Below are 10,937 nucleotides of genomic sequence, written 5' to 3'. Positions count from 1 at the left end.
ATATTTCCGGATTCATTGTGTCTGAAAATCTAATAAAAAAAAACTAAGGAAAACCAAAACCATGTAAAGGCAACGGTAAGTTCTAAAAAATATATAACAATCCATTCTCTATTGCAGCATTGACATTTGCACAGTCGAAATAATGAGAAAACCCGAAATATTGTTCGTAAGTCCCTTTTACAGTGCAAATTTAAAAAGCATGCACTTTCAACACAGATGTTCAAAATAGATAGAGTGTTCAAGGACTTTGTTACTTTTCTGAGTAAAAATCTTTTTCTTTGGGATGCTGTGCTTCAAATAAAACAAAAACCAAACACGATTCGAAAATGAAAACGAGTAATTGTTTTGAACAACGATAAAATCACTACCATCTTTAATCCTTTCACATCTGGGAAAATAAATTAAATAAACCAGATACTACTTTCATGTCTCCACCTTCAATTCATACAAGGTGTTTTCTTGTTTGGGTTTCTATAGTTCACTATTTTTTGTATTACGTATTATGAAAAATTGGTCCAAAAATCGTTTTCATCTGTGTGTGTTGGCAAGACGCTCCCTTCCAAACGACATCGCATGTGTTTGCTGTATTTCTGTCGTGCCTAGTTCCCTCATTAGAAACGTTATCTCTTATGAGTATGCAGTACATTTCATGAGAGGTGCCCTTACGATGTAATGAGATGCGCTGCTTATTTCTCGCGATTAGGATTTATTTTCTTCAGACCACCTTTGTTAAAGCTGCAAATCGAATCGAGCAGCGCACTTCGATTGCTAACGTTACCAGCGCTACCATCGTCACCGGAAATTGACTTCACTAGCTTACCTGACGACGATGTGGCAGCGCCGTGGACTGCAGGTTGTGAGTCAGCAACGAGAGGCAACGAGAAAGGATGCACGGGAATCGGTGGAGCCGACGGAGGCGGCTGTGGCGAACAGCTGCCACCACTGTCGGTCGCGTGGGGCGGTGGCGACATTAGTGCTTCCTGCGGTGAGGTAATACTGTTCGTGCTGTCCGACTTAACGATGACACCGACCGAGCTGGACAAATGAACTGTGGCCGTAATGCCGGAAGAGGCCGCCGGCGGTCCATTATTTAACTGCAGCGAGTTCTGTGCCCGTAACTTGGCCTGTTTCTGTTCGTGTTTCTAGGCCAGAGATAAAAGACACAACAGGGATATGGCAAAAGACACATCAGTTGGAACTATTGGTGTAATTACTATTACTCAAATCAAATTGTTAGCAAGTTTAGCAGACTCACGGCTTTCTGTTTGATTTTCTTTTTCTCCTCCTCCGAAGTCATCATTTCCTGGACTCGGACTAACCGTTTCTGGTTCTTCACCGATCGTTGTTCATCGCGTACCCGTGCTTCAGTCTTTTGTACCGCCAGCTTCAACTGATCTTTGGCTGAGCTCGAAAACTTGAGGTGCGGCTTTTGCACACTGATGGTGGTCGCATATATTTCGTTAAACTGGCCAGCATACTCGCCGAAGAACGGATGTGTAGTCAGCTGGTCCAACGTAGGCAGCGCCGATTTGCACGCGTCCCGCGAAAGTATCGATTCCAGCAGTGATTCTAGGAAGAGTTGAAAAAGTGTAACGGATATTTGAAAGTGATAAAAATGGGACACCAGAGGGTGCGCTACTCACTCAAACTTTCAGGACAATCGGCGATTTGTCGAGCATACGAGTCCTGCAGCGGATATCCCATGCACATCTCGTACAACAGATGACCGAATCCGTAAACATCGATCGCCTCACAACTGTTGATCTTACTGTGCTGCACGAAAAATGGCCGGTAGAAGGATGGTACTCCGAAGAAAAAGTTTTCTACATCCATCAGTTTGGCCACCCCATCGACGATGATCACGTTGCCACAGTGAACATGGCCACAGGCCAATCCCTTCGAGTGGAGGAAGCGAATTGCCTCCAGTATCTGCCGGGCGTACAGTGCCAACTCCTTGAGCGGTAGCGGTGCTCTGCCTTTCGGGCTACCGTACTTCGATAGGAACGGATTGCAAGGACTGGCTGAGCAAAGAGTGTCTTTCAGGCTGCCTTGCTTGTAAAACTTCCGTATTACGAGCGCCCCGCTATCGTTGGATGCGATGTGTTCGATCGGCACAATGTACGGATGTTGCACACCGCCATAGTTTTTCAGAACCGTATGAATCTCCCTATCGTCCACGTATCGATCTGGTCCAAACTCAGTCCAGGTCAGTATCAAATCGTCTCTGCCGCTTTGATCGCGTGCGCTGCTGTTATAATCCTTCTCGGTTGACGTCGTGACGCAAACCTGTGTTGTATGCTGCTTCCCGTGCGATTGGGAGCTCGATTTAATCAGATGGTGTTTGGTGGTGGAATGCCCGGGTGAATGCTTGTTACCCTGCGGTTTGTGCACGACCTTGAAGTAGTGCTTGCGCAGTCTCCAACCGATCGGGCCCAGCGACTGACCAAGCGTGTAAACGCCATCGGTGCGCAAACTCATCGATGCATATTGGAGGGCTAAATCTGCACAAAAAATTAAAAAATGGCAAAAAAAATATTTAGAAAAATCTTAAACCCCTACTAGAACCCATATTACCATGGAACGGCGTCGAGTAGCTGTCCGGGTCGATGAACTTTTTTGTAGGTAGCGATGATGCCAAAATGGGATTCATTAGTACTTGATTTATATAATCCTGTAGTGCATTCAATCGATCAGCTATAAAGTCCGGGCGCATATTACCTGTGAGAGCGAAAAGAGAAGAGCAGACGCGTCCATGAGTTATGCTGCAAAACATAAACGGTAGAGAGATCGAAAGATTGAACGGATTAGGAATCGGAGGGAAGGTGATGGTATCAAAAACCGGGTAACGACACAAGGGCTTTCAGCAGGATCATCATCTATAAGCGCAATACAACAAAAAATAAGGGAAAATGTATGCAAGAAAGGAACAACAGCAACAACAAGGAAAAAACATCTAAAAGACATCCTGCTGTGGCGAAAAATAGGATAGCAAAGTCAAAGGCGTTCAACGTATCCGGCACTAGATATATGATCACAAACTAGGGGGGCGTGCTCAAGGGTGGCGCGGAAGAAGCAGAGAACGGGAAGCGTAAAAAACGTTTATCGATCCGAAAGCTGGTTGACGGTGTCCTCCTGCGCAAACAGCGTGTGCTTCACTGCCCTCTCTCTTCTTCGTTATGGTTGTTTTCTACCGTTGGCGCCAGGCGGTTTAGCACCGCAATAACTCCTCTGCCATGCATCTGTTCGAATCCATTCGAATCGCCGGTCGCCTGATGGGGACGCGTGGTGTGTAACCGCCACTTACCGATATACTTCTTGCCCGGGAACGACAGATCGATGCCAGAAATTTGTAAACACTTGTTGAGCGACGCGAAATCATTGTATCGCCGCAAAATGCGCCAGCTGTTTTCCGGAAGGGGCCCTCGCTGCACTCTCAACACGTACTCCTGGCAGAGGGTTCACGGGGCCGCCGCGAGCGTTGGCGGTGAAGATGTTTGTAGAACAGAAATGGAAGGAAAAACGTACGGTTTGGCAAAAGGCACCAAAAAAGAGAAAGTTAGAAAGAAAACGAAAAAAGAAAAGTAGAAAATAAAGAAATATACTTTTCTGGCGGCAAAACAACATATAAAAACACTAGAAAAACTGATCATTTCACAAAAGCAAAGGCACACACTCGTGCCTGTGACGAGTCATCATCCGATACTTTGAAGAACCCTTGTCATTTAAAGTTTTTTCTTTCCCCAAACGATAAGCGACATTGTATACCAATAAGCAGCTTGCGAAATTGTGGCCAATTGTTGTTTAAAATAATAAACATTTAACAAATACATACATACATGCATAGCATTACACATCGTCCGGTTTTTCCCCAGTGCTAGGGATTTCTTACCGTATGCCCATCAATAGTTTGTGCTGTTTCGATGGTACAGCAGCAGGTTTCGGTGTCGTCTAGGGTAACCTTTTGAGTGGTTCCGGTGTGCTCGAACAGTGCCATATGTGGGATGAGGTCGGGCACGAATCGGACATTTTCCCCGGCCCCGTAATGTAAATAGAAACTACATCAAAATCTGCTCTGCAATTGTTGCCCTGTCTCATCAGTTCGAAGGGACCCGGGCAGTGAAATCCAGCTCCAATTGGTGATATAAAGACTCCTTTTGATCCGCCGAACTGTCCGGTTTACTAAGGTGCTATGAGCTTAGTCTTCACACCACTAGGAAAACAACATCCGGTGGGTTTCTAGGGCTAATTTTGGTGATCCATACTTCTTCTTTATAAGCACAGCGGCTTCATCCACGGAACCTCGCACATGCACTTGTGTTTATCCTTTCATCTAAACGGGGCAAAATCGGGCGATTTCTCGTTCCAAAACATTTCGGTAGGTCCCTGTCGAATGTCTGCAACGGAGGTAATCGACACTTAGTGATGTCACCCAAACTGTAACTCCGGAAGAATTTGCTGCACAAAGAAAGGTGATTGCCGCATAGGCGCAGTACACAAGTGAACTAAACAGCACTGATTACAGAGTTAAGGAAACGAACAGGACAACAACGGCAGAACCAAAAATATGTTTGCCAATCTATCTAATGCAACGTTTGCGATAACAGGATAACCGTAGGACGGGACCCGTGAACGACCGAACTTTTGATTGATTTTCTTCTGCGCGTTCTACGCCTGCAAAAAAATGACATTTCCGTCGCCGTCGTCAACCAGAGCCTAGTGGTTGTTGATTCCAAAGGAGGACTACACGTCAACAAACCCGGTTTCAGAGGCATGCTAGAACTATTCTGATGGAAGGGTTATTATTTATTCTTATTTTTTATGATAAGCCGATTAATATTGTTGAACTGATTACGCAAAATTTGTATAGCATTTGTTCAACGCGAAATCAACTTTTCAACTTTAACGGAAACTAATCACTTGGAAGTTGTAACGAAAGTATCGAAGAATTTATTAGACCACATTCCACATCAGACTGAAGATGATCATGCAAAAAGCCTTTTTATATAAATGTTCATCAAAAACAAATCATACAACTAGTGCCGTGGCACTTGCCCTGGGTGGCTAATGGTTCCTCGCTTGTAGTACTTCGCGGTAGCGTTTACAATGCTGGACTTGAGCGAGGGAGTTACCGACGTTTCCGGTGCTGACTCCGAATTTTCTGCTTTCAATACAGCGGTACACCTCCAGTTCTTCAAATAGTTCACTGGAAGCAAAGTACAAAACGCACGGTAATCGATCGGCTACAACACCACCAACCCTATACGTACTCTTCCACATGCGAACACATCCGTCGTCGCCGGTGGAGGCCAACATTGTACCCGTGATGTTCCACGTTACACGCCACACGGTGCAATAATGATCGCCAAACTGGGCAGCAGGCTGCACGTCAAGCCGGCTGCTGGCAGTGGGGTCCCTGCAAGCGTTACATTAAGGAAACAATTAATTGTTGCGTTGGTGTGCTCGAAAGTAGACTTACAGTATTGGTTTGAGGTTGAAAATTTGGACATCCTTGCTGGCTACGGCTAGGATATGATAGCTTCTGCCTACGTTCGGGGCAAAAGCCATATCATGCACGGGCTCGATGATTTGATTGAGTGTTTCCGTCTTTGTCCAGCGGCGAGAATTTTCACTGTACTCGAAAATGAACACTTTGCCACCGGTGCTCTGAGACGAATCGTCGCTTCCCGCGGCTATCATTGGTGCGTGCAGACGAAACATGGAAGGATTCCAGCTCAGACAACTAAGCGGAATTTTGACGCTTATCTCGTGGGAAAGTGTCCACTGAGACAGGTTCATGATGTCGGGCGCTTCATAGATGCGTATCACACCATCCGCCGAACAAGCCGCTAGAATCAGACCTTGCGTTTTCGGTGCAAACTTCACATCCGTTACGCTTGTCCGAGAGTCAACCAGATTCGTTCGGCGCACCCATCGCTTCTGCGGTGGCATCGCGGGATTCGTCTTCTCGCCGACGGTCTCTTCCCAAATCGAAACAGTGCGATCGAAGGAGCAGGTTGCCAGCACCTGACCGAACTCCGGGTGTGCCCACGATAAACGCCACACTGAGCCGGAGTGCGATTTCCAACTCGAAGTAACACTCCAGACGCCTTGCTCGTTTTGGTCCCATACCTAAAAGAAAGAAACAAGAAGCGGCGGATTACACACTTCACAAAACGCAATCAGAAGCCGGTCACAGCCGAAACACCACAAACCTTGACGCACTGATCACTGGAGCACGTGGCCATACGTTGACCGTAATAGTCATATGCAACATCGTGGATCACATCCTTGTGTTCAGTGTGGATTATTTGGGTATCAAACATCTTGTTTAATTATTCAAAACTGGTGCGTAGCGTATGTTTTTGGACAGTAAAATCGTAATTCGCGGTATTTGTTTGAGAGTTTGACGCTCACAGTTGACAGTTGCCGCGCTCGCCATTTTTGAGTGCTGCGCGTAGAGAACCTACAAAAACAGATGCGCAAAATATAATATTTTTAAACATTTTCTTCACCAATCGCATCGCATTTGTATTTTACATTTAAATGAGCTAGTGGTTTTCAACAATCGACCATTTTCTGTACAACATTAATGGCAGCCATGTATTTATCTTCCTTTTCTGTACCGAGTGCAATGCTACAGCAATGGAGAAGGAATCAGCAAAGGAAAGTAGGAATCGAATGAAATAATTAGAGCTACTTGCGATGACTTGTCGCACTTAGAATAGTAATCAGCACCAAAAACAAAAACTGTATGTGATAGATTTGTTGGCCGAGAGATTCAAATTCATTTCATTCTTCGCGGGCGCTTTTCTCACTGGGGAAATGCGTTCATCCGCTCAGCCGCGCTCCGAATTCACGCTATGCGTTTCTCTTTTGCGACGAAACGTCATGAAAAGGAAAACAAACCCGATTTCTGCCACTGGCTGCATGGTGGATGGTGGCCGTGTCGAGTGCTCCCACGGGATTACGAGAAAAATGTGGCCGTTGTGACGGAAGCAATTGACCCACCATCGCCTGCGTGTGTGGCCAGCTAACGGGAGTGTACCTTTGCAGTATTCACGGGTTATCAAAAGTGTGCAAAGCTAACCACCGCACCAGCGTTGCCGAAGTTTGTGCTTCGCCAGAAGAAAATCGATTTCCGTGGCGGCGGGACCCCCATAATTGACCGCGATATCAAACATCAGGAAGTGCCGAGAAACATGGAACAGTGTACGTAGAGTTTATTCACTGGTGCGCAAGTGATAGCCGTTTCCTCGTTATAATATTTTCATTCGTGCAGAAACATATTTCTGTCCAATTTTACGCAATTCACACGCAAGGATTCAGCACCAGGCCGTCGCCAGCGTACCCGGCTAAAATCCGGCAAGTGGAAGCGGCTCCGTAGGTGCATCTCTTTCGAGCGTCTTGCGATTTCGCTTGTGTTTCGTTCCATTCGTACCACCGGTCCTCTCGTGACGGCATTGTTGTCCAATTTATATGGGCTCAGCCTTTCTGACCAATCAGAGACGGGTGGTGTGATTCCCGGCAACGCGTCATCAGATGAACAGAGTGGAGAGAGTGGAGCATCTTTGCTTATGCGCACAGTATCAGTTTGCGAGTGTATCACAAATTTTGCATTTGGTCGTTTTTTTCTTCAACCTAACCTAGATAAGTTTGTTTTGATGATTTGCCACTAGGTATGATTAAATACAAGACAAGCGTTTGTCGTGGCTCTTATCAGAGATATTGGGGTTTTGGAATGTCAAGTGAACACGATATCCACTTTCTACTTCTCATTCGAATCCATTTCTCTCTTTCTGACTGTCGCCTTCTCATCCACGCTTCATCGTTTTCGCTCTGCCGCGAGAGATGCTCTCACATTCACTCATCTGTTTCTCTCCACCGGAACGCGAGAGCGGACCGCCGAGTTTGAATGTGTATTTCAAGGTCACATGTACCGAGCGGCGGCATAGTAAACAAAACCAAAATAAACATTTTGTTCCCGGCAGGACGCGTCAGTAGATCATCGCGGAATGGCTCTGCACATCGGGTGGAAGTTTGCATCGGTATTGTTTTCACTTGACTGGTTTATGAACGTTAAGCTTTTCCCATTAAATCTGAAGTTTCTGCTTTGGTGCGATAACTGTGATAAACGTTTTCTTGTTTTTTATAGGCAAAAATTGAAATTTTTATGGTTTAAAGGTTATTTATATTATAGGTTTAAGTTAATAATATTCTTCTTCTTTTTTGGCGCTACACAACCGCTGATCAGTCTTGGCCTGGCACCAGAGACAATGCTAATCTCTGATGCTCTTCTGTAACATTTTTAATTTTTTACGGACGGGATTGTTAGCCCCGCGCCAACCACCCCCCTGTCACGCCGGTATCGGGAATCGAAACCATGGCCGGTTGAGTGACAACCGATCCCGGGATTCGAAACCCAGGCCAGCTGCGTGACAGCGAAGAGCACTACCGACTGCTCTATCAGCGGGGGTAGATTAATTAAGATTAAAGTTAATAATATTACTGGCTTGCAATTATGTTGCGTGCGAAACCCGATATTTGTTGGGTTATGATGATATGTATTAAAATTTTGATGAAATCTCTCTCATGTCTTCGATGGTCGGTACGCGTCAATAATGGGATTACTTAAAATTGTGCAGTCGAATTTTATCATTTCTAAAATTTCAAAAACCTAAACCATTTATATGATTTGTTCATCATAATTATCTTATCTTTGCTGATTTGATTTGATAATAGCTGGAGCTGGACCATTATACCACCCTGTTCCGAATCAGCTTTGTAAAATAATCGCTGCTATTGCAAACGGACGTGTGTTAGTGGCACGCACGACCCTTGGGCCCGACTAAACGGCCGAAAGACTAACGACCCAACCTGGTGGCTTCAGTTCGTTTGTGTCCCAAGAAAGTAACGGTCAGGGTGGTAGAACGGCGACCCCCGAGCGAACAGCGAGCACTGGGAACAGGGCCATAGAGTAAGCTTTACGCCAAAACATTGCGGGTAATTCGGTGTGCTCGGTTTCCACCCTTCCGCTAGGGGATCAGTAATATTGTCTCATTCTAATGCACGGTATCTTATCCTTTCGCGAACTGCTTATTACGTCACGCTGCCCCGCTCGTTGCTGTCGAAATTGCGAATTTCGTGTGTGCCAGACCGCAGTGCAAGGCGCGGAAAAGAAGATAGATAGTGCTTGTTATCATCATCATACGAATCACGCCACCGGTAACAGCGTATGCTTCTGAACTGCCAACCAGTTCCTCCTGTTCCGCCCTGGAGCTAGTCTGGTGGAGTGGCTGTTGTTGTTGCCAGAGGCGATAAGACGAGCCAATTCTATCGCGATGCAAAGGTGGTGAAAGCGATCACCAGTTATGGCAATCAGCTGGCAGAAATTTTGTCGGTTCAGGGTTTGGCCCGACCTGTTTTCGTTGTTTGAACAAACTGTGATGAACGGTTTTCCTTGATAAGTTCTCTAAAGTGAAGTTGGTTATATCATAAATTATTTTAAGTTTTCGTTTTTTGAAAGTGATGCCAATTGTTTTCAATTTTTCTAACTTTTGAAATTCATATTTAGATAAGCTTTTACAACGACACCCATTTTTCCGTGGTGCAGGGCATATCATGAATATTTAAACAGATGGCTGGTTCTTTCGGCAAATGCCACAATTTACACCCATTACCATCTCGTTAACAGTGCAGTGACACTTGAAGCTTCGTCGCAACTACTTAACCTACCGTCACTTCAGGGCAGGTTCCGAAATGTAAGCACCAAACGGTGGTTGGGTTAAACGAAGAAGTTGAACACCGTTTCCACTTAACGTTTTTACGTTTGCCAACGCCACCGGGAAGGGATTTATAAAACCAGCCTGAAGTACTTGCGGGTCGGTGGTTACGAACCTAGTGTCCATGGATCTAGTAAACGCTGTGATGCCTTCCAGGGACGTGTTGCCCCGGACAGTTATTTTTTGTTCCCGATCTATTTACGCGCCATTTAATCGCTAACCACACAGTCCTTTCCAATGTGCATTTCCATAAAGAACGACCTAGAAAAAACGATTCATTCGTAGAACCGTAAAGGGTGTTACGTTAAAGGCACGCGGCAAAATGCGCACATTCGAAGCCCCGTGATATTTGGATGTCCTTTGCACCCCGACATCGACGTGCCCGTAGTTCATCAGTAAACAAACAATCGAACGGTCGCAGGACGTCCTCGTGACGCACGATCACGACTCCTCCGATCGCTAAACGCAACGGCCAAGAAGAGTGCTCGTCAGTCACTTCTATCCATTCGTATGTTGTAATTAGGAAAGCCAGACGACACTTGCTTTGCTTCGCACTTGCTGGGTTATGTCGTTCTATACCTGAGCGATCCGTTTGCCTGGTCAGTCTTTGGCGTTACACTTTGATCGATTTGAAATTCCAATTTCCCTCACCCTTGGCCGATCGAAGTAGAAATTGTGAAGCTTCTGGTGCAAACAGCTTGGCGGGCGCGGTATGCGATCCGAGTCATCGGGTCATCCGGCGGTTTGCAACAAAATCTTCCGAAAAGAGATTTCACGCCATGCGCACGGCGTGCTGTGGTTCGTGACCTTGGTTCGTCCGGCGCGACCACCAAAGAACCGCTGTTGTCTGTTTTGCTAGGTTGCCCGGTTTATGATTGACCGCTGATCTGAAGCGACGAGCGCCGTGACGAGCTCTTATCAATCCCCTATCCGGGCGCGAGAGGGCGGGTTTGGCCGCGAGGGTCAACGGGTGAGGGGCAGGACAGCACGTCTCGGTGAAGGTGAATGTCGAATAAGCGCCGACCCTATCCATGCACCGATCCGAGCCGTGGGACTCCCGAGCACGCGGCAAACTTGGGGCTATTAAACGAAAGAACGAACTGATTACGGTTTGCAGTTGCATTGTATTTTGTCCGTGTGTTGGTGGTGATTGAGTGT

At 46.1% G+C, this 10,937-nt stretch overlaps 2 protein-coding genes across 2 annotated transcripts; both read right to left on the bottom strand.

The window, feature by feature from the left end:
• Positions 1–282: 282 nt before the first annotated feature.
• LOC128267117 (PX domain-containing protein kinase-like protein) lies at positions 283–4,245 on the bottom strand. The gene is made up of 6 exons (XM_053003905.1): positions 3,890–4,245; positions 3,305–3,446; positions 2,575–2,718; positions 1,644–2,501; positions 1,256–1,569; positions 283–1,142 (listed from the first exon to the last, which is right to left on the bottom strand). The coding sequence occupies exons 1-6, from the start codon at positions 3,992–3,994 to the stop codon at positions 687–689; spliced, it is 2,019 nt and encodes a 672-aa protein (XP_052859865.1). The 5' UTR covers positions 3,995–4,245; the 3' UTR covers positions 283–686.
• Positions 4,246–5,011: 766 nt separating this feature from the next.
• LOC128277987 (nucleoporin seh1) lies at positions 5,012–6,454 on the bottom strand. The gene is made up of 4 exons (XM_053016607.1): positions 6,213–6,454; positions 5,477–6,129; positions 5,268–5,413; positions 5,012–5,203 (listed from the first exon to the last, which is right to left on the bottom strand). The coding sequence occupies exons 1-4, from the start codon at positions 6,321–6,323 to the stop codon at positions 5,034–5,036; spliced, it is 1,080 nt and encodes a 359-aa protein (XP_052872567.1). The 5' UTR covers positions 6,324–6,454; the 3' UTR covers positions 5,012–5,033.
• Between the last annotated feature and the right edge of the window lie 4,483 nt (positions 6,455–10,937).

The sequence above is a fragment of the Anopheles cruzii genome, chromosome 2 (genome assembly GCF_943734635.1).
Source record: "Anopheles cruzii chromosome 2, idAnoCruzAS_RS32_06, whole genome shotgun sequence".
NCBI lineage: Eukaryota > Metazoa > Arthropoda > Insecta > Diptera > Culicidae > Anopheles > Anopheles cruzii.
This window is presented reverse-complemented; position numbering and strand designations above follow the sequence as displayed.

Coding starts and splice junctions, on each gene's coding strand:
- LOC128267117 (XM_053003905.1), bottom strand. CDS start 3,994: ATGGCACTGTTCGAGCACACCGGAACCACTCAAAAGGTTACCCTAGAC. Junction 2,502..2,574: donor CTACTCGACGCCGTTCCATG/GTAATATGGGTT, acceptor TTTTTTGTGCAG/ATTTAGCCCTCCAATATGCA. Junction 1,570..1,643: donor CGATTGTCCTGAAAGTTTGA/GTGAGTAGCGCA, acceptor AACTCTTCCTAG/AATCACTGCTGGAATCGATA.
- LOC128277987 (XM_053016607.1), bottom strand. CDS start 6,323: ATGTTTGATACCCAAATAATCCACACTGAACACAAGGATGTGATCCAC. Junction 6,130..6,212: donor CCAGTGATCAGTGCGTCAAG/GTTTGTGGTGTT, acceptor TCTTTCTTTTAG/GTATGGGACCAAAACGAGCA. Junction 5,204..5,267: donor ATGTGTTCGCATGTGGAAGA/GTACGTATAGGG, acceptor CTTTGCTTCCAG/TGAACTATTTGAAGAACTGG.